Source organism: Gouania willdenowi, chromosome 14 (assembly GCF_900634775.1).
Source record: "Gouania willdenowi chromosome 14, fGouWil2.1, whole genome shotgun sequence".
NCBI classification, from domain to species: domain Eukaryota; kingdom Metazoa; phylum Chordata; class Actinopteri; order Blenniiformes; family Gobiesocidae; genus Gouania; species Gouania willdenowi.
Genome location: NC_041057.1, coordinates 12149708 through 12172369, shown reverse-complemented (window position 1 = coordinate 12172369; position 22662 = coordinate 12149708). Strand labels below are relative to the sequence as shown.

Genomic DNA, 22662 nt, shown 5'->3' with positions numbered 1-22662 from the left:
CCTGCAGTACCACATGTAAAATGTGCCCAATATGATACATTTTGAATGCTGACAAGTTGTTATTGATTCATCAGTTGTAGATTATAGAAAAATCCTGCCACACGCAGTAGGCGATTTTTTTTTTTTTTTTTTTTAATAAATCATAGTTCCCCAGTATTTAGGAGTAGAATTCTTGGGTGATGAAACAAGTGTTTGGTAAAGGCTTCAAAGAAAAACAAACAGGAAACTAGCTAACCACATAGATTGCAGCAGACATGGATTTTCTCGCTTGCTTCTTTAAAGTCTGCAAAACTGCAAAATGCAGGTTGGTTAATGCTTGACAAACGTGATAACAAATGAAAAAGGATGCGTCTACTTGCGAACTATTGATGAATTACAATACAAGTCCATTGGACTCCTGAGAAAGTCTATATCGACACTCTCGTGGTTCAAATCTGGACTGTGCATGCTGGATTTTCCCAGGCAGATGGTTGAAACTGCATCATGTTAAATTAATGATCCCAGGGTTCTGTGGAGTAGCCTGGCTGTAAAAGCCCTAACAGCAGGTTTCCCCTGAAAGGCAAATGAGGTTATGGGGCGTCTATCCATCTTCCTCCAACAAGAAGCCCAGTAACTGGGCCAAATATTCAAAGTGTAAATGAAACCACTGCCTGTGTGTATATGGATCCATGTCTGTGCCTGTATGTCATTTATGCATCATATCTGTGGGTTATAGTAGGAAGAGAATGTGAAGGAACCCTGTTTGTTTGGTTTTTGAGTGTCCTGCATGAGGATTAACGTTTCCTGATCCCACTTATCAATAACAAAACAATTTCTGCCATTGCACATAAGAAAAATTAAAAAGTAGGAAAATCAACCATGAATTTCATCACTTTCTGCCTCGAAATATCATAAATATTGCAAGCTGACTAACACAAGAGTGTCAACACAATGTGTTGGATTCTCCTTTAAACATTTTTTTTTTCCCTTCACATTTCTCAGGCCTTAACCCTTTCAATTCATAGATTTGGAAACTTCATTGACTCCACTATAAGCCATTAGGAGAGACAAAGACACCAGACACCAGTGAAGAACAGCTAAAATGGATTACTGATGTTATTATGGCTCAATAACGGCACTAAACAACATCACCTGATCTACTGCCCCTGTTCCCGTGTGTGTGTGTGTGTGTTTGAGCAGTACATGTAATACAGCCTTACTATCATCACGCATTCATAAAAGGAATTTGAGCAATGTAAAGAAATATCATGCAGTATTCAATGCTAGACAATGGCTGTGTTCAAAAACACTACTACTCATACTTTTGACGTCAAATTGTGTGTGTAGTGTGTTCACATTAGATAGTATGAAAAGATTGAGTATGGATGTATACTATATCGGGACATTTTTTTAAGTATGCACGTTGGGCACGAGTCATACTTAACCGCCCCGAGCCAACATTCAGGGAATGAAAAACGGTCCTGGGACCGGCTTCAAGCTAAAAAAGCAAACGTCCCCATTTCAAAATAAAAGCTTCTCTTCTTGTCTTCCATTAGTTTTTAACACTTTTGTAAATAGAGCTCTTGTTATGAAGGTAACCGGAAATCTCTGAAATGTCGGAATGAAATGTGTATACGTGAGTTTTATGGATCAAATGAGCACATGTTGATCTTCTACTTGATCACTTTCTCCCTCGATATCAATCTCAATCAATCAATCTTTTATTTGTATAGCGCCAAATCATAACCAATGGTATCTCAAGACACTTTACAGTAGAGCAGTCTTAAGGACGGACTCTTCATTTTATGGATACACACATATGCATATATACATATATACACATACATATGTATCCCACACCCAACATGAATTCATGTTGATTTTAGAACTTTCAAAGGTGGCAAATCAACAGAGATATTTAACCTCAGTTTGCTTATCTTATTAATTATCTTGTTTCATTTTATTATATCTTTTACTATTGTATTGTGTGCACTTGTATTTAATCCTTATTTAATTAACAATATTTTACTTAATTATGTACGTTTCTCTTTCTTTTTCTTTGTTTAGTGTTTATAGTTTTTATTTGTAATATTTTTCTGAGCAGCAATAACACAAGTCATTTCTGATTCTGATTCTTCTGGTTTTTGTCATTGTAGGTTTGAAATGCATCTTGGGAAACTTAGAAGTATAGTTCAGTGGGAATGGTCATCATTCTAATCATGTAGTATACAGTAATTGAGTTTGTAGTATATAGTACAGAGTATGGCATTTCCAACACAGCCAATGTCTTCTAAAGAAAATAAAGTAGCAGCAGACACAGTCTGAACCTAAAAATCACACAAAACACCTCAATGTAATATAGGTTGGCTGTGCACACAAATTAAAATGAGCCATGTTATTCACATTAAAATGCTACAGAAAAAAAATAACCAAAGTAACCACGCTGTGCATGAAGCACTGTATGTATAAGAAATTAAATGCTAATAATACTTAGATACTGATGCGTAATAAAAGGAAATTAATTAAGGCATGGAATGATGGGATGCTATCAACATAGTAACATAAACTTTTATTAATACGACTCTATGGACTATACCAGGTGTATTATTCCAAAGGCAATTTGTTTATATGCTATCATGAACTGTTTGGAAAGTACAATGTCTGTGCTATCTGCTATGTAATATATATTGTTCATAACAATCCCAATACAAAAACATGTTTTTTGATGGTGGAAAGAAATGTAAAATATAAACAGCTTTGGTCTTAAAAAGGGGGGAGAAAAAAAAAGAAGATTTGATTCAATCACAAGTTCCCATTTCTAGACAACAACACCGTTTTTCCATTCTAAAAGAGGCTCAACATCATGTCATCAGCTCATTCTAAAGCCATCTCTGCCCTGTCAAGTTTGACAAACCTTACTACCACCACCCCTCTATTTGTTATGCAGGCAGTTGTTGCTCTTCCCAACATGCATCTGTTAGTTCCTCTCTTAGCCTTCTTCCTAACTGCCACCCACAGTGTCACCAAACAGCAGTGCAAGCATATTAGTGTGTGTGTGTGTGTGTGAGTGTAGGTGTGTGTGTGTGTGTGTGTGTGTGTGTGTGTGTGTGTGTGTGGCGGCAGCTTCCAATTGACCTGCTTTGCCACCAACATTGCCGTTTCAAAACAACAGGTGTGTTTGTCAGGAGGGACTGAAACACGCTACTGACAAATCAACGCCAGAAGTGAGATAGATGTGGGAGGGATCAGGTTACAAAATGATATTCAGATGTGGAATATGTTCATCTTACCTGCTTGTTGACATAACTCTGTGTAGAGGCAAACCAGGGCCAGAAATGAAAGAGAAACCACAAAATGTAGTCAGTGTTTCTTAAGTTGCTTAAAATGGACCATCATTGTTATTTTAAGCTGTTGCTTCAGAGCAGCTTTGATTTGACCAATAAAACAATGGGTTTTTTTTGTTTTTTTTTTACTAAGAAGCAAGTGGAGACATTCTCTACTGTCATTGAGCCACGAGTCTAAGCTTCACGTCTGAGCGCCCTTTTTTTTTTTTTTTTTGCACGTTTGCGCCTTCGTGTCAGAGTGTGCTTTCTAGTGATTAGTTTAAACTGTAACGGACACGCTGCTGGCTGATGTGATCCTATCAGGAAGGAGGGAAATGTAAACCTGTTCAATGTGTACTGTATCTTAATAATTCTCCAGTATGAAAACAATGTCGTTCAATAGCAGTAGGAATGCTTTCAAAAGGATTGGCCTTGATGGTGTTGACGGTATTTTATAGTAACAGTCATGTTATTCATTTTAAGGGTTTAACTTCTTTGTTGAGGCCAAATTTCAAATTGCAATGATAAAAACTAGTGTTTGTGAAGCTTTTATTGATTTTCAGGTCCCTTAGACAAATGGTTCTCAGACGTTTTTGGCCCAAGTACCCCCTTATTCTTATATCTGAATGCATGTACCCCCTTTGCCCGACTGCTGCATTTTGTTCAGAATTCTATGAAAACAACAGCTAAAGAGCATAATGATGGAATGAATGATGATAACACACATTTGAAAGAATCCCACTGTAAATAAGTGGAATGAAGCAGTATTTAGTGTCTCCTGAATTAATATATTTCTATAGTTTTTATCATTTCTGGTCATCTCCCACCTGGTGTGGGACCAAGACTAACACTTATATTTTCAGTTCATGTTCTAATCAAGATTATTTTCATCATCATATGATTACTATCATTTTTAACTAAAAATAAACATTACAAAACCCCATATTTTGTTTTTTTTCCTCTCTTCCTCCTCTTTTTCTCCACGTACCCCTATGGGGCTAAGCCAGTGTTTGTCAACCTTGGGGTCGGGACCCCATGTGGTGTCACCTGGAGTTTAAATAGGGTCACATATATTTCTAGTAATTGAAAAAAAAAATAAAAAAATTGAAATGTCCTAATTATCATTCTTTGACAAATTAAAACAACACAATCTCCAATAACAGTATTATGTACTTTTACTTAAATATAAATCTAGGTGTTAAGAATATTAATAATAAAATGCAGTATAAAAATATCTGAGCTGGCACAACTACATTTATAACACAGTGTAACAAACTTAATTAAAAACTGATTCTAGAAAAAAAAAAATGTCTTTAGGGTTGCCAGAAATTCTTGATTACAAAACGGGGTCATGACCAAAAAAATGGTTTTTCTCTTACCGTGTGGTGGTAACTGGTTGGGTCTTGGCCATCTGTGATCAGTTCCCGCTCTCCTTTTTGGTTAATCCTCCTGAAGCGCCGTCTGGATCTCCGTTGAGCTCCCTCTCTACGCAAGAAGTTGTCATCCCCCTCGCTGCCGTTATCCACCTGCAAAACACAGTCAAGACTCTCCTCAGGTGGGCAGCTTCTGCAAGGCTGGTATCCACAAGCTTCAGGTGGAGGCTGATCCTGGTAGCTTAAGACAGAAGAGCCTGATTCAGAGCTTCTGCGAGTTACAAGATCCGACAGATTTGTTGATTCCACGTTTTGGCTCTCGTTTTGTGATTCCTGTTCTTTGTTAGGGGAGTTTTGTGACTTAATATCGATTGAATTCTGGAAATCTGAGTTATGATGATCCGGAGACATGCTCTCCTCGCTTTCCTTTAGATCTGCTCTGTTTTCATGAGAGTTTGAGATCTGGCCATGCTTTTCAGCTGGGTCTTGGTTAAAGATCCAACGCTTCCATAGAGTGGAAAGACGATGCCAGCGGAAGACACTCATCCGGACTCAAAGATGGGATCAGGTGACGACATAAAAAGCAAGAAATACCTCAGGGAATGTGAAAAGGGATAAACTTTCACCAAGTTCAAAAAATCCAGAGAGGAGTCCAAAGAATTAAATCCTTCATGTAAAAATACCCCCAAAACTATTTAAATAAAGAAACAGATCAACAAATTCCACAAAAAAGTCCAAATGTGACAGAAGATGTTCTTTTGTCGGGGCAGCGGCGCTCAGCTGCTCAACACGTTGCATACTGAGGGACTTACTCACATGCTTTCTCGCTCTCTGTAGACATCTGACACACACACACACACACACACACACACAGAGCCCACAGTTTCCTCCAGGAAACACGTAAATACACAAATATCCTAAGCAGACTGAAAAAAAAAAAAACAGATTCCGGTCATTCAATTCATTCCCCACAGGCTTTATGTGCTGGACTGTTGTTGCTTTATTTCTACATTGCATAAGGATCAACAAGTCGACATGTTTATTTTGTCCCAAATCAAAATCTTCCATAATGTTCCTTTCACTTTTTCTTTTGTTTCTTCAATGTGTTATAAATGTAATATTATGAATTGCTATATTAATACTATTAACACTGAATAAAAACAGCTTTCAAACAAACAGATGAATGAAGCATGAACTAAAATGACCTGTAGATTGGCTTTACTGTAAATCATTTCAGAATAAAAGCAGGAGACCTGCTAAACAAATTAATCTCAGGTGTCACAACTTAGCATTGTACTTCTGACACTTTTTTAGATTTGATTAAAAAAAAAAAAGAAAAAAAAGGAATTTAACCATGATTCGACCATTTGGATTGTTTTATACAGCAGTTTGTGAATATCTGGTAAATGTGTCACAGATATGTAAAATCCAATGTTCCCATAAACGTGGCATAAGTCTTCATCGGATTTCTATCTGAACCATTTAACGCTGTGTAAAAATTGTACAAAAAAATATTCAAGGTTTCAGGTGTTTTTCACTTTAAAGAGTGTTTCCATTAATAAAAGCTCAGATGTATTAAAGCAGCGTCAGTGCAGGTTTTGGTCTTTTCATTTTCCCTTCAGAAAAAGATGTTTGAAAAACAAAAAATGAGAATTTTTGAATTTTGAAGTGAAAGTTCAATAATCAAAGATTTTATTTAAGGCATTTTTCTTTATCAGGGTTAAGAAGAGATTCAATTATTTCAAATTTCAAACTTATTCAATTTTTTTTGCTTCTAGAAACAAAATAAAATGTTAAAAGAGAAAAACAACCTTTTCTGAACGGAAAATCCAATAATGAACAAAACATTCACAGAGATCTATACAATAAGATGGGCTACACCAAACTATCCCTATTAAATGAGGAGTAGCTCACATGATAATTGCTTATGAAGCATGGGACACTGACAAAAGATGTGTTGATCGAAAAAAAACCATCTTAAAGTACTAGTTTATAATCATAATAATAATACTTTGTAACTTTTTTTACATTTATTTTTTTATTCATATATATATGTAAAGCTCTAAAACTAATACTGGTGTTTAATCTAATAAATCAGTCGTAAATCTTTCCATTTTGGAGGATGGAATACGTACTGTATACTACAATCATAGTGATTGTAAGTGACCATTGTGTGTTTTCTTCAACAATCCAGTCATGTGTATTCATCACTGACCTCATGACTTACCATGAAAAAGGATAAGGAGACAGAATACAGTGTTTGTGCTGAGCAAAAAAAAAAAAAAAAAAAAAAAAAAAAAAGGGGAAAACAAGCAGCTGAATGAGTAAATCATGATTTACTGGCTACTTGTCTTCCTCCGCAAAACACATATAATAAACCTCATGATAGCTACAACTGGACTATATTCATCCAAGGCAAGAATAACAGCAGTTTGAGCTCAGCTGATCTCTTAAATCGATCAGAGCTCGCTTTTGAAATAAAACCATAATAGAGAAGACAGAGCCAAAGATTTTCTGTCACGGTTTAAATGGGACTCAATTGCTGCTGTGAGTCCAAACAGAGAACACAACAGCCTGGCGTTGCACGAATAACAACTGCATCATGGGTAGTTTATCTTTAATGGACTCTGAAATAACTGCATGAAGGATAGTTCAGCTATAAAAAAAAACAATAACAGTTGTAAAAGGGCCTCAGTGTTGGTGTTGATGAGCCTCGGCAAGTGTCGTGTCGCCCTGTTTAACAGTCTGCATGAGACAAACCGCCTTCAGGTAATACAAGATATTCTACGGGGAAAGGTTAGAACATTCTTTTATTCATGTTTCCACCGTGACCTTATAATTATACCCTATTTTCAACAAGAACATAATTTTATTTTTTTTTTACTGCCAATCTCTGGAGCACGGTGACCACACTTCCTGTTTCCTATGTGCACATGATTCCCTTCTTGTACAATCACAAGTCAGTATACATTCCTCCCCCAACTACATGTGCCTCCAGCATGCACACGCTGATTTCCTGTAGCTACTATTCATTCATACATCTCTTATTATCACTGAGTATTTCCCCTCTTTTTCCTCCATTCCCATCATCCCCCTCCACTGGAATGTGAATGTCCCTCTGGTCCGTCCTGTGACCAGTTGCAAAAAGCCACAAATGAAATGCCCTCTCGTTCCCATTGCTCTAATTAGCTGAATGCTGTCTTCACGATGATATCCAAGTATGGACTTTGTGTTTGTATTGTGCTCATTCCAGTTCGCGATTGTGTTTTTCTTATAAATATCAGTCTTCTTCTTCTTCTTCTTCTTCTTCTTCTTCTTCTTCTTCTTCTTCACAATGTACAGTAAATGGTGAAGCAACAAAATGAAGCAGAAAGTGAACGCCGACCTGATTTTATCATGAATTTACAACATTAAAAGATGCGCCGACACATATTTTTGTAGTCAACACAATCAATTATGTGACTAATCATTTTTGCATTATTGTATATGTTACACACGTCTCGAGAAGGTCTATACAGTAAATTTAATTCTCTTTTTTTTTTTTTTGTCGCCCTGGCAGGAATCTCAAACTCCACCTATGGTGGTAACCCTTTGCAAAATGTGTTAGAAAAAAGCTCAGCAAGCCCAGCCCTTAAAGGGATCCTCCACTGTTTTTCTGAGTCTGGCCTAAAATCTTTAAAATGTACTTATTAGAAGATCTCGGACTGTTGAAGACACACAAACAAAAGTGCTTTTAGGTGGGACGGAGCCATCAGAGCGTCAGCTATACACACTGTTTAAGGGAGAGTGAAGGCCCCTTAGGAGAGCTCTTATTCTCTGCTTCATTGTATACGACGAAACCCCAGAGTTGGAACTGTCGCCCCCTGCGGTCATAGATTTTTTCGGGTCACAACTGTTTTGGTAATCGACATCTTTAACTTTTCTTGATTATTTACAGCAAGGGTGTCAAACTCCTTTTAGTTCAGGGGCCAAATACGGACCAGTATGACATCAAGTGGGCCACAGATTTAGGTGGGGAAAAAGAACAACTTTAACATTAATGCACTAGTTTTCCTAGTTAGTTCAGTTCAATTCCCTTCAAATTGAACTTGATTTTGTTACCAATTACTGTGTAATTTAGAGGAATTGTGAGAAAATGCAAGATTTGTGGATACATTTTGTTCCTTCCACAATTTGCAATTAAAAATGACTGCATTCATGTGATATAAACAAAGGAAAAATGCAAGCCCCTAAAAATATTGTGGAGTTGGTGAATTTCAGATATCTACTACAACTGGATATTAGGTCCTTTACAGAATAATGAATGTTTTCTGTCATTTTTACTTTCTCCTGCAGGCCGAATTGGATGCTCCAAAGGGCCAGATTTGGCCGCCGGACCTTGAGTTTAACACAAGTGATTTAGAGCAACCAAAAGCACAGGCAGCACAAGTTAGCATTTTGACCAAAAAAGCTGCTAAATGATCTAAAAAGCAGGCTGAATACTAAACTCCAATAGAAAACAATGGGATGTTTGAAGGCATATGTGCCGTGTGACATCATCAATCACGTGATTTCAGAACTGTAAAGTCCCATTTTCAAAAGGTAATAAAATGAATATTTTTGTATTTTTGTTAGCCATAGATCTTCTAAGTACATTTTTAGTAGATTTTAGGGGAAACTTGTAAAAACAGTGAACAATCCCTTTAAGGGAAACCTTGAATCTTTGAAAATATTGTATAAATAACAAAGGACCTTTAGATTGTTTTGTTTATCAGATTCTAAGCTATAATCTGACTCCATCAAGTTCATTTGAGGTAAAAAAAAAAAAAAAAAGGAGAGAAAAAAAAAGCATTTAAGGTATTAGTAAGAAATGTATGACAACAATGTCATGAAACATCTTTAATCTGCTGGTAACCAAACGTAGAACCACTTGATCTAAGTCTGAAAAAATGCTAAATGATCGATAGTTTTCTTGATAAAATATTTCTAGAAATCCTAATTAATATGTGATTTATTCATTAAGGTGGACGGACACTTAAAACACAGACAGAGGTGATCCTGACGAAGGGTTACATAAAAAAAAAAACTTGCAGACGATTGCCTCAGTTTTGCCTTTCGAAGGATGATACGGTTTCATCACGTCTCCCAGAGCAACAGAAACGATAGCGTAGCAACAGAGATCTTAAACGTATGCTTCTTAAAGACACTGGAATAAAAATGCCCCGCGAGACATTACTTTGTCCTTACGATACGAGACAAGGTCAAGGTTTGTTTGTTTTCATTTTCTCAGAGGAGCTCGTGCTGCCGCCGCTTTCAGGGGAAAACTTTACAGCTTATTTTGTCTCATTCTCATCTGATGTTTCACGTCCTCGATGCACAAAGTCGAGGGAGAAAAGATAAGACAGAGGGAAGGACGTTTAGAGAGGAAACTGAGGCGGGATCACAATAAGAATGAAGGAAACGGGACTCCACATCCCACAATGCATTTTGAGAAAAGAAAGAAAAGAGTGTTTACAGTGGAGATCAAAAAAAGTTCCGAGCAGTAACTTCAAACTTTTGCATCTTTATTTAGAAGAAGTGATTTTTAATTTATTGATCTACGACCAACAATGTCTTTATATGGTTAAAAAAAATTGTTTAGGCAAATGAATAGAATAGAAACTGATATATTCCCTGAAATTCCTTATATTTTAAGCTAAACATTACAAAAATGTCAATATTGTTTCCATTACTTATATATTTATTTACTTATTATTTTTTGTGTTGTATTCAAGATGTGTCCCTGAAACGTCCTTTGGTTGCCAATTATGGCTAAAACGATAATCACGATCACTTTGATCAATATTGTCATCACAATCGTTTGTCATATTAGGGGAAAATCTGTGTTTTTATTGCACTAGTTTTGAACAAACAATATGTGTACAGTTTACAGTGCAAAATTAAGCTTTGAAATTGAGAATTAAGAATTTAAAATGCACCAAAGGCTAACTGAATAAATACACTGTTACAGAGTGCAGAGCCCGTATTTCAAATAAATATTGCCAAGGATCAGGTTAAGTTCATCGTGATCACAATTCAAATTTGATTAATTGTGCGGCTCTACCTGGATGTATCAGTTAATTGGAGATTAAAAGAGCACAAGCGTGTATGCCTGTGGCCATCTGTGACTGGGAGGCACTGGGACCAGGCCAAAATGTGCACCGGCTATTGATCTTCATCCAACTCTTTCTGTTAAAGGTTATTTCTTACCCCTACTTTTATGGGATCATCTGAAATTGTTGGAGTTTATATTCTTCAGCTGGTTTTTTTTTTTCACATTTTGTCCTCAGATGACTTTGTTTTAATGAGCATTCAAACTAAAAACAATCTTTATCACATTGACATACCACGCATCAAATTTAAATTTGTAATATTTCTTAATATATGTTATTATTTAAAAAAAAAAAAAAAAAAAAAAAAGTGCCTCCTATCTCAAAGATAAGAGAAGAAAAGATAAGCGTCTACATTTTGTGAGAAGATAAGAGTTAAACAAACGGGGAAAAAAAAAACAAAATACAAGCATCAAATAATCCTTCCATGTCGTGGTAAAACATGGACGACTGTCAAAAGATAGAAAGGCGGGAGGATGAGAGGACACAGCATTGCAGGGAGACAAAAGTAGCCTGAGTGTGAAACAGAGAGCGAGGAGGAGGAGGAGGAGTGCCTTCACTCACCACAATCATTTCTGATGGCTCCAAAGTGATGCATTCACAGCCTCGTCTGCCCCCCAGCTGCTTGCCAAAACTGCAGAAAGAACACAAAGAGCAGCCGGTTGAATAAGTCCTTCAACAGTGACTATCTCAATGCAGGATACAACAATTTAGTGGAGATAAATGTATTTAATTACAGTCACACACCCACAGATGAGCCATTATTATAGGATGCTGAATCACAGTAATTGCCCATATCACTGCAATGGCCTCGGAATAAATGCAGCTCGATGCTTACTTCTTTAAACATCCTATTTTGTTATGATGGTTATGTCGATTTCATAGTATTAATCTAAAGCAATTAATTTAAAGCAGTTGTTCTCAACTAGTGGGTCGGGACCCAAAAGAGGGTCATGGACCTGTACTGGGTGGGTCGCGAACAGCTGGTCAAAAATAAATAAATACTTAATGTCTCATGTTGAACTTTTTTTTGACAGGGATGCTGTGAAATGTTTGTTGCACAGAAATATATATGTTGTAAGAAAGATTATATGTGTGTTTTCAACATCTGATTTTTGAAAAAGTAAATTTGTTTGGTTGAATTCTTTTCTAAAAAAAAGATTTAAAGTATTAAATAGGCACACACATTTGATGATAACTTTCACTTTCCTTTTGGAAAATAAACCACAGTGAGTGGATAGTTTTGATTTTGTGTTTGCGCTAAATTTGTCAGCTGATATGATCAAAGTTCATGATTGTATTGCACATCATTACCAGAAAAAAAAACACATTTGTATTGGGGAAACAACACAACTGGATATTCTGTTACCGGACATTTGTAATGCAATTTGAGGTAAACATAAAAAGACTGATAACAATGACCTACACTGTCAAAAACAAACCTAAAAATCATTGAATCGACTGAATAGTTATACTTTTGATATGCTAGACTTTTCTGTCTTGGCTGGTGCATTCATGGTTGTGCTTTTTTTTTTTAAACTGTTGTGTTCCTGAAACACACCCTATTTCATATTACACAATTTGTATAAAGCATAATGAGGTAAAGACTCATAAATGAGTACCGTGGCATACAATTATTTACAATTGTAACTAAGGGTGTGAGAAAAAATTTGATTTGGCAATATATTGTGATATTTCACCACACAATTACTGTATTGATCCAAAAAATGTCCAAATCAATTTGAAAAAGCACATAATCGTCCAGTCACCAGGTGTCAGTGAACCACATCAGACCTTGTTAAACCAACTCACTCCTTAATGCATTTTAGCTTGGAAGTTGATTGCACTTCATTTTCACAACACATACTGGAAATTTTTATATGACAGTTTGATAAACATGCCACTTGTTTTTGATATTGGTACTATTATTACTATTGCTAGTTACCATTTACTTGTTCTCGAAAGTTTAAAAAAATTAAATAAATGCTAAACTTGTAAAGGTGAAATGTGTAATTATTGATATTGCAATATATCGCGATAAAAATCCTATTGTTTAGTATCGGGATATATTGTGGCGTGCAAATCGTGAATCGCATCATATCGTCAGATTCATCCCCTTAATTGTAACACTGCATGAGCATGAACAAGACTTAAGACTCCTTGTGTTACGATTGTTACTCATGGTGACACCTAATACTGCAGGATGTGTACAAGTAGGAAACTTGAAGACAAAGTTATTTTTATCTTTGCATTGAATAACAAAACCTTGAAGCAAATATCCTTCATTGATTCAAAATCCAATTGGAAACCACAGCACTGCAATGCATGGTGGGAAAGCAGCACAACCCGTGCATCATTCGTTTTTCGTTATGTAACAAAAACATCAAAAAACAAAAAAAACAATTATCTGATATTTGTTTCCAAAACTAAAATGAAAAAAACAGAAAACGCCTTGTTTTTCAAATTCAAGCGCTTTTGCTTCGGTACAGAAAACAAAAAACGGAAAACGAACACCTTTATTCATTTTCTCCATTACCGATTTGCCAAACTACGTGACCCGGAAGCGAAGCGTAACACATTCCGAGATATCTTTAGCTCTGCAACACTTAGGAGTCTCTAAATCCTCCCAAATGTCCGTGAGGAGGTTCTGTGCCCAACACCAGCAAAAACTAAACACGTTTCGGATCCACAGTTGGAAGCAGCGATCTTGTCATGCCGAACTGCCGTTAGCATAGCCGTTAGCGTCGGATGAGAGTACACTTCCGGGTCACGTATGAAGCCAAAATAGAAACAACTACTTTTGGGTCTAAAAAGAGAGGGAAAGAACTTCAACCCCACACAAAGATCACATTTAGGCATATTTGTTCATGCATAAATATGACATCACTTGTTTGAATTTTGCCAAATGTTCAAGTCAAAACATTGTGTTTCAAAGACACTTTAGATTCTCCAAACACCTTTGAAACTCCCACTGTGCGCGCATGCCTGTGTTTACGCACACTTTTTCTCAAACACGTCTGTTTTTCCTCTGCACCTTAGAAGTGTCTGAGGGACCTCAGCCTGCACAGCTCGCCCTGCTGTATACGCAGTGAACCTCCGAGAACGGACCGAGCTGTAAACACGTCTCACTCCCTTTGGATCGGCGAAAGTGGTGACTCAGCATTGTTTGAGGACTGCGGGAGCGGCTGGTTTTAATCATGCAGGCGTGCTGAGCTGAAAGAGTGCCAGGCTCTTCATGCACCGTCTCTTTGATTACACTGTTTCATCCCACTGGTTCACATCTTCTCATTTTTCTTTCTTCATGCAACGTAGGTGTATCTTAACACCTGATAGCATCTTTTAATGCCTGTAAACCTATTTTGTTTTGTTTTTTTATCTTAGTAAATAACTTAAATTATTTCCTATTTTTCTTCTTCTTTGCTGACATCCTGTCTGCTGCTCCTCTTTCTTATGCGTTTATTTTTTTCTTGCCTTGCTACTTTTATCCCCACGAGCATCACTATCTCCAGAATTAGATTTTCTCTATCATTAAGGATTCCTTTTTATCCCCTTTTCTTCTAAAAATCTATCAAAAATCTAACTTTTATCTTTGCCCCTATATTTTGCGCCGCTCTCCCTCAGATCCTGTTCCCTAACGTCAATCTTCTGTTTCGGGGCTTAGATGAAAGTCTGTCGTCATAATTTGTTCTAACTGCAGAAACAATGATAACAACAGCTATTGACATACAATTGGCTATTTTTTCTTTTCCAAGACTAGCATTGTCAGTGGTTTCATAGTAGTTGAGAATGTAAAAAAAAGAAAAAGACGTCTATCTTGGTTCTGATGTTTTGTCCAAAAATACCCTTTAAAGAGTAACTAAATCAAATGTATTTGGGTATTAGGAAGTGCTGTTGATTGATCCTGGTCAACTCTCAACATTTTAGTCAAAGTACTTCAATTTGGCGTATTTTGTGGTAAAATGTAAGAGTGACTGCGCTCTATGGGTTGAAACCCAACTATTCCAAGAGAATGTTGCTATTGGCTGAGAACAAGATTCTGTGATGTTGGTGGACCATCGTACGTCACAGTTAGCCCCGCCCCCTTGTAAAAACTAGAACTGTGTTCGAAATGGCAAACTCCGTACACTACAAACTCATTGAGCATATACTGTCTACTAATATAATTAAAATGTGGTTAGTATGACTAGGCTGGTGAGCATTCCCACTGAAGTATACTTCCAAGTTTCCCAAGATGCATTTCGAATTTACAATGACAAAAACCTGAAGCACACTGAGGCTAAATATCTCCGTTGATTCGCCACCACTGAAAGTTCTGAAATCATTTTCAGCGAGAAAGTGACAAAGTAGAATATCAACATGTGCACATTTGATCCATAAAACTCGTGGGAACATATTTCATGCCATTGTGCTACAGACCAAAATTCCGGTTCACTTCAAAATAAGAGCTCAATTTACAAAAGTGTTAAAAAAAAAAACTAATGGAAGACAAGAAGAATTGCTTTTGTTTTGAAAAGAGGATGTTTGATTTTTAGCTTGAAGCCGGTCCCAGGACCATTTTACGTTCCGCTCGCAATGCATCATGGGGCAGTTGAGTAGTGAGTACTGTGCATAGTTAAAAAATGTCCCAACATAGTATACATCTGGGTATTTCTTGCGTATTCAATCATTCCATACTATCTAATGTGAATGCACTACATAGATTTACTATGAGTAGTACGTTCGTATGCGATTTCAAACATGGCCTGGCACCTGTAAACTCTGCAATCTGTGGTGAGTTGGTTGGACTGAGAATATTGTGAATAGAGTAAAGTATAGTTAACATGACATAGATTGTTTTTTGGAGATTTCATAGTATAGACCAGAGGTGGGCAACTTCTATCACAGCCGGGGCCACAAAAATGTGTTTGTTTGATCGAAGGGCCGCATGATCAACATTCATGTCATCATTTAGAATAATTACCAGTCTGAGCATTAACACAGGAAACAACAAATAGTTTTTATATTAATTTCGTGTCTTTGTCTGTCATTCTGTGTATTTTTGTTATTGTCTTGTTTGTCATGAGGCATTTTGTGCATTTCTGTTGTCCTTGTGTATTTTTCCTGTAAAATGTATGTTTTTTGGGTCATATTGTGTGTTTGTGTTGTCATTTTGCATTTCTTTGAGTAATTTTTGTGCATTACTGTTGTTTTGTTCTTTTTTGCAGTAGTTTTGTTTGTTTTTGGAGTATTTTACTGTATTTTCCTGGAATGCTGTAATTCTTTGTCATTTTTAATGTATTCTTGCTTTCATTACATGTTTTTTTTTCTGTCATTTTGTACATTCACTTTGGGGGCTGCAGAAAATTTGACCGAAGGCCGTATGTGGCCCCCGGGCCACCAGTTGCCCATGTCTGGTGTAGACTGTGCGTGTCTTGACGGCTCCAGGAGCCCCGCCCATAATCAAGGCATTTTTTTAAATTTCCCCCGTAGTGGCAGATCAGCCAAAACCAGGGGGTTTAGTTACTCTTTAATTCCTTGAGGATAATACGCATGATTGCTCATATTAGCAAATTTAAAAAATATATACGGAATTTATCTGAAAATACTGCAAATTACCATTCAACAATTACATGCTGGCTCATTTTTTGACTATTCCTTAAAGCCCTGGGTGGAAAAGAGATCCAGGAGGACTTGTGACTTTAAAGTAATAAACATTTCCATCTCAGACGTATCCTCCATTCAGTCACTGACTAGTTTGGTCATCAAGTCCCACCTCCTATAATCTCCTTTCACACAGTCTGTGTTATTTGATAACAGCTATCTTTTATTGTTTTTTTATCATCTAAATACATACTATGAAACACAGTATCAGTGTGAAAGTTCCCAGCAGAGCGAGGACACTCAAGTGTTTCAATGAAGGAATGCAGTGTGTGGGGCTGAGTTCTCCTGCAGCCCTTAGCCTGGAGGTCAGCCTGACTCTGACAGATCTCTCCTCACTCCAGTGAGGCGAGACGCCTGGTCCCTGTCAGAGCGCACGAAGTCTGCCAAGCATATTTATTCTCCTTTGTGTATGTGTGTGTGTGTGTGAGAGGCGGTGAGAAAGGTTTCCAGAAGCACGTGGAAGAACAGAAGATAGAGTAAGGCGTAGATCACGTGTCAAACTTGTGGCCCGGGAGCCAAATCCAGCCCTTTGGAGCATCCAATTTGACCCGCGAGAGAAAGTGAAAAAGGCAGAAAAAACATGAATTATTGTGTAAATAAAACTCAACAAATATTTTCCCTGTGCTTATATTGCATGATTGCAGTCATTTTTAATGTCAAACTGTTGAAAAAAACTCAATTTTAGTAATCGGTCACAAAATCTAGGAAATTTAAATTGAAGATACTGTTGGGACTGATATCTGTCACTTATTGCTTGGATACTGTTGGTTTCTTACATATTTTGAAATGTATGTATGTATACGCAGAAGTGTAAACTAGGGCACAATAATGTTGAAATTACTCGTTTTCCTGCATAAAATCTGTGGCCCACTTGAGCTGCTCCGTCTTTGGTCCCTGAACTAAAATGAGTTTGACACCCCTGACGTAGATGGACAAAGCTGTGCATACTGCCCGTGTTCATCTTCACCTTCTTCCTCTTTGTTTGGCCTTGTCCTCGTGTGATGAGAGATTTAAGAGCATACTTTCAAGACTTTACAAAAAAAACAACGTAAATGTTGTTTTAAAAACACTGATTCTCTGCAAGGTCTTTTGGGCGCCCGTCATTTTTTGAGACTTTCTTTCTTATCAGTGTATTTTGGCAACTGGAATACATGCTTTTTAAAAAGAATTTCACAATTAATGTTAAACGACTGACCACCAACGCAGAATATCACTCTTGCCTACAAACTGCCTGCTTTCACAGAATGCTTTTGGGTCATTTTCCATCTGCATTGTAAGACGCTGTGCATTGAATTTAAAAGCAAGAAACAGTTCTGTATTTTGTGTAACAACATCATGTACTGTATTCATATTCATACCTCACTGATGACAATTATTTAAATTTCGGCTTCTGATATAAGGTGACCTTTGAACTCTTTTTCGAGCATAGGGCAGGATTTAGAAATCAGACTCCATAGTGACACCACGGTGGTTAGTGGAACTGCAACCATCAGCCAAGCCACCGCGGGAACGCACATCAACTGTTTGTTTATCAACGGAGCACAGCTGATACTGAGGATAGAGGATGGATACCCGACCAAACCCTGACAGGACCCGACGGCACAGGATCGGTCAGATTCGGAGAGATATTTAGAACTGGTGGTCGGGTTTGGTCACATAGTGTCGTTTGCATCCAGTCTGAAGTGAGTGCAGTAGCAGCCACAGCTGATGTAGCCTTGAAGATTGTACAGTGAGAGCTGTGATCCGCGGTTGATGTAGAATGAAGCAGAGAACAATTTTAAAGGAATACACCATTGAAACATTACTTTTACTGAACAATAACATGAATTATCTTTGATACATGGATTATGTAAATACTGTAGATCTGATGGGTCTCTTGCGTGTCTCTGGTTTGCGTTTCACTTTCGCTTTATAGCTGTGCGCTGATCTGATGCTGACATTGACAGCTTTTCACTGTCTGGTTGGACTCCGCACTCTAACTGTGACACGGTTATTTATTTACTCACTCTCCGTTCATGTGACTGTTTACTGCAAGACCTGTGCACATGCCTCTGCATGCATCTGTGGAACCAAACAGTAGTTTAGTCCACTGTGCTTGTCTTCTTTCAGTCTCCAAACCATCTTTTTCTAATTGTTTTTTTTTTATTTCCATGTTATTGGGCCGCCTCTCCAAGCCGTCGTGAACGCGCACCAGCGTCATTTGACGTCATCATCAGCGTCATTTGACTCCACGTCAGCTAGCTGTATATAAGAGTTACAAATGGTTTCCACCTTGTACTAAACCATCTATATGAACTTTACCAGGTTCAATAATATTATAGGATTTACCTAGCACTTACTTATCTCCTTAACGGGACACAATAAAATGTAGCACAGTGTGCGTTAAAAGTTTTATAAATAAAAAAGTGAATAAAGAAAAACAAGAATATATTTATTCAAATCTACCGCACCCATGTGCATGTGGACAAGGCCTTTGACAATAACAGAAAAGAAAAGAAGAAGCAATAAACCTGCCTCACAGGAAGAAACTTTGTTTTTGTGTGTTTGTACTTCTGTATGTTCACTTGCTCTCATCGGCTTACACAAGATACTTTGTTAGCTGGTGTGAATCCGTCTCCCACAGAGGATATTAGACAAACTTCCAAAACCATGATAAGTCTTCAGTTTTGTGTGCTTGTAAAATAAATGTGCTCAAAAGCATTCTCAATTAAAAAAAGTAGAAAACACTGAAGCCTGAACGACAACATACTTTCCATGAAAGACATCAGATTTTTGCTGCTTTCCTAAAAATACATTATTTTTAGGTTAGTGGTGGTCTGTTGCTTTTAGAATTTAAATTATAGTGCATAAATATTCTCTATATTTCTAATTTTATAGGACTGGCTCCGAGCCTTGGCAGGTCCTAGCAGGTGAGGATTTCTCGTCCGTCTTTTTTTCCAATAGAAACAAGTTGTCGTCAGAGGGGAGGACAGGTTCAGCAAAGGTCTGGTGACAGCTGCGGTGCTGCAGGCAATAAACTGTGACAGCCGGCAGAGAAACTAAGGCCACACACACACACACACAGCTGATTAGTAAATTTGAAAGCCAAGACCAAAAAATAAATTAAAAACTCAGAAAACTAACCAAAACTTTGAATACCAGACATCTGTCAGCTTTCAGGAAATTCGAAATTGAAAACTTTAATGTGAAGCATTAATTTATTCATTTGGAAACAGTTTTTTCCTGTTCTCATTATTATTGGATGCAGCAAAAAAGTATCTCTTAGAAGTAGTATTACTGTTTATTTTGACCTTTTGGGAGTATGAATATGTTTTTAGGAGCACTGGACACAATGATGAAGACTGGTCTCTGATGCTGTAGAGTCCAGAGCTTGAAGCTGCGCTACGACCACACAGGTAAAAAGTTACTGGTGTTACTCTGCCAGTTCAGAAAAGCTACTATGTAACAGTTAGTTTGCTCACATATTGTGCAGTAATCGTAAATAGTTTGTTTATCTGATGTGTAAAAATCCTCCACTTATGCTCCTCTGATCAATTTTAACACTCCTTTAACCCCCAAAGGTTCCTTTGAGGACTTTGATAGAGATTTAATCAAACAAATAAAGCATGAACTGAATGTGAATTTGCTTTGGGAATAATCAGCATTACAATATGTCAAATAAAAGCCTGTAATGTGCTCTCTATTTAATACAAATGTAGCAGAACTTGCTAGCTTTTATTTATTTGAATGCACATTTCATGTTAGCATGCTATTTAACTACTAATGTGGCACTTTAACACTACTGTGAACCCTTAACTCAACATCTTCTCAAGTATTTTTTATTGTTAACTTTGGATTGAAATATTCTAGTTTAATGCTAAAAGGAATAAAATATTGTTTTACTATTTTTCTGCATGTGTTCCCACCCAAATTATTAGACTTTAATAAAATATCACAGTACACTTTAAATACAGTTTAATAATATACACTTATTTAGATTTTAGTTTTAGTATTGCAGGTAACAATACAGTTAAAAATGAGTTAGAAGAAGAAGTGAATGCAGTCACAGAAGATTATGCCAAATTAACAAAAATATTTTTTGATCAACGGCCAGTACTAGTTAATATAACACATTAACATGTAATTGTCTGATGCAAGCAGTAACCAACTTGTTTGTAAATGCTTCCGCATTAAAATGAAACAGACTTATATTTTAACATGTTTAATTCTCTAAATACCACAAATAATCACTTTGTTTGTTGAAAGTCAGTATAGTCGCAGGTACTCGGAGTGTAAAGTTATTATTTGGCAACTGACAACCAGTGCAGCAGTGTCTGCAGTTATTGTAGTTGTTCTGCTCTTTTCAACAATGGAAAGCCAATAAGAGTTTGACGATAATCAAACCCAAAACGGCATCCTAATGGCATCTATATATGTGGAAAACTGCAAAGAAAAACAAGCACATCCCAAATAAAGGTCATCACAAGCTACGACTACAGTACTTCCCTCGTGCTTTGTTCTTCCTCTCGTTTTTAGCGCTTTTTTGGCAAACAGTGATCACTCTGACTCACATGAACTTCCTTTAAAAGCAGACATGGAGAGCTGGCCAGCAGTCTTTGCTGGAAATAAGTCACCAAAATACACACAAACTGAGAAACTGAGTCATTGGGAAAACGTGGTGGATGAAATTTAGAGTACCGGACATGTTCTATTTACTTTTAATGTGCTCATAAAACACAATAATCAGGTAAAAACCTGTTGGTTCAATGAAATTCTGCTTTATTATTCATTATGACCGAACAGCAGTTAATGTGAAAAGGCATGGTTATATTGTTCTTATTTTCATATTTTTCTGCTACACTTTTCTGTAAATCCTATTCCACAACTTGCTATAAATCATTAGTGTCACAGGGAAAACACCAACATACTTAATGACATAACCCGTAAATAAAAAAAGATGTTAAACACACGCCGGGCGAGTCAGTGACGCACCAAAGCGACAACATGTAGTAGTGCTTTACATTGCTGTGGGGCCCAGCGCTGGAATGACGTCCGGCCACTGTGCTGTGGGGAATTTCTGCCAATCCAGTTGCCTAAACTATGTCAAAGCAAGAAATGTAGCATTCTGAGCTGAAGAATGCATAAAGAAAGAGCGAGGGAGTTTTGAAAGCTCAAGTAGATACCTGAATGAATAAAAAAGGCAGCTCTGTGTCGGAAGTTATTTGATCAAACTAGAAATTAAAAAAAAAAAAAAAGAAAAGCAAACTTGCAGGATTACTGACCAGGCACAGGAATGTCAGGGGTCCGCTTCTTTGTATTCCTTGGATGTGAAATAATCCACATTATCCTCAAAACGCATGGGGAAAAGTTCATAATTCAGATAATCCAGGATTAGATCCAAGTGTTTGTTTTGGTCTCCAGTGTGTACAAGTAAAAAGTTCCCTCAGCAAGAAGAAGTAAGTGACGAGCACGCCTTCAGCTTGTCTTTAATGAAGGGAGGAGGGAGTTCTCCCTCTGTTCACTTCTGTCTGTCTGTCGGCTTCAGTGAGGTGTATGCTTGTCAGTGTGTGTGTGTGTGTGTGTGTGTGTGTGTGTGTGTGTGTGTGTGTGTGTAGCCTGCTCATTTCCTGCCTGGATGTGCTTTTCGGGCTCCAGGCGGGCAGGCTGCTTAGGAACACATGGCCAGTCACTGCTTTGCCAGAAGTTCCGCATTCCTCTCACACGCACACGCGCACACACACGGACACACACGCACACACGCACACACACGCGCACACACACGCACCATCCCTCTGTGACCATTACTGAGACTCCAAATTGCTGCTGCTGCTACTCCAACAAACACATATACAAACACCCTCCGGTCTGTTACACAGCACCCCCTCCCCCACCCCCCCACACTGTTATCAACACAACACGTCACAAAACAACTGCAGATGTAGAGATGCCCTGAGGTTGTTGACACTCTCATCTGTTCATTGTGGTACAATTTGTCAGTCAGCGTTTTGTTGTATTCTTTGTAGGTAATCAATGGAAAAAAAATAAAGCGATAAAAACTAAGCAGTTGCTCTGAACGTACAACAGGAAAAAATATATATCACACATAGATTGTCCATTAATTGTAAAAAATTGGGAAACCTTGTAGGACCTGGATTAACAAATGTGTCAATGACGTATAAGGATTACATCGCAGATGTTTCATAAATGTTTGTATGAATATTATGATGAAAATAAATATAT

At 37.3% G+C, this 22662-nt stretch overlaps 1 protein-coding gene across 1 annotated transcript in view; it reads right to left on the bottom strand.

The window, feature by feature from the left end:
• Positions 1 to 22662, bottom strand: part of LOC114476032 (rap guanine nucleotide exchange factor 6-like) — a 124215-nt gene that overhangs the window by 59059 nt on the left and 42494 nt on the right. The window contains exons 5-8 of the mRNA XM_028467274.1: positions 11368 to 11437; positions 4682 to 4828; positions 3270 to 3287; positions 2237 to 2306 (exon numbers count right to left, since the gene is read on the bottom strand). Coding sequence (XP_028323075.1) covers positions 2237 to 2306; positions 3270 to 3287; positions 4682 to 4828; positions 11368 to 11437 — 305 coding nt within the window. The remainder of the gene's footprint in view (positions 1 to 2236; positions 2307 to 3269; positions 3288 to 4681; positions 4829 to 11367; positions 11438 to 22662) is intronic.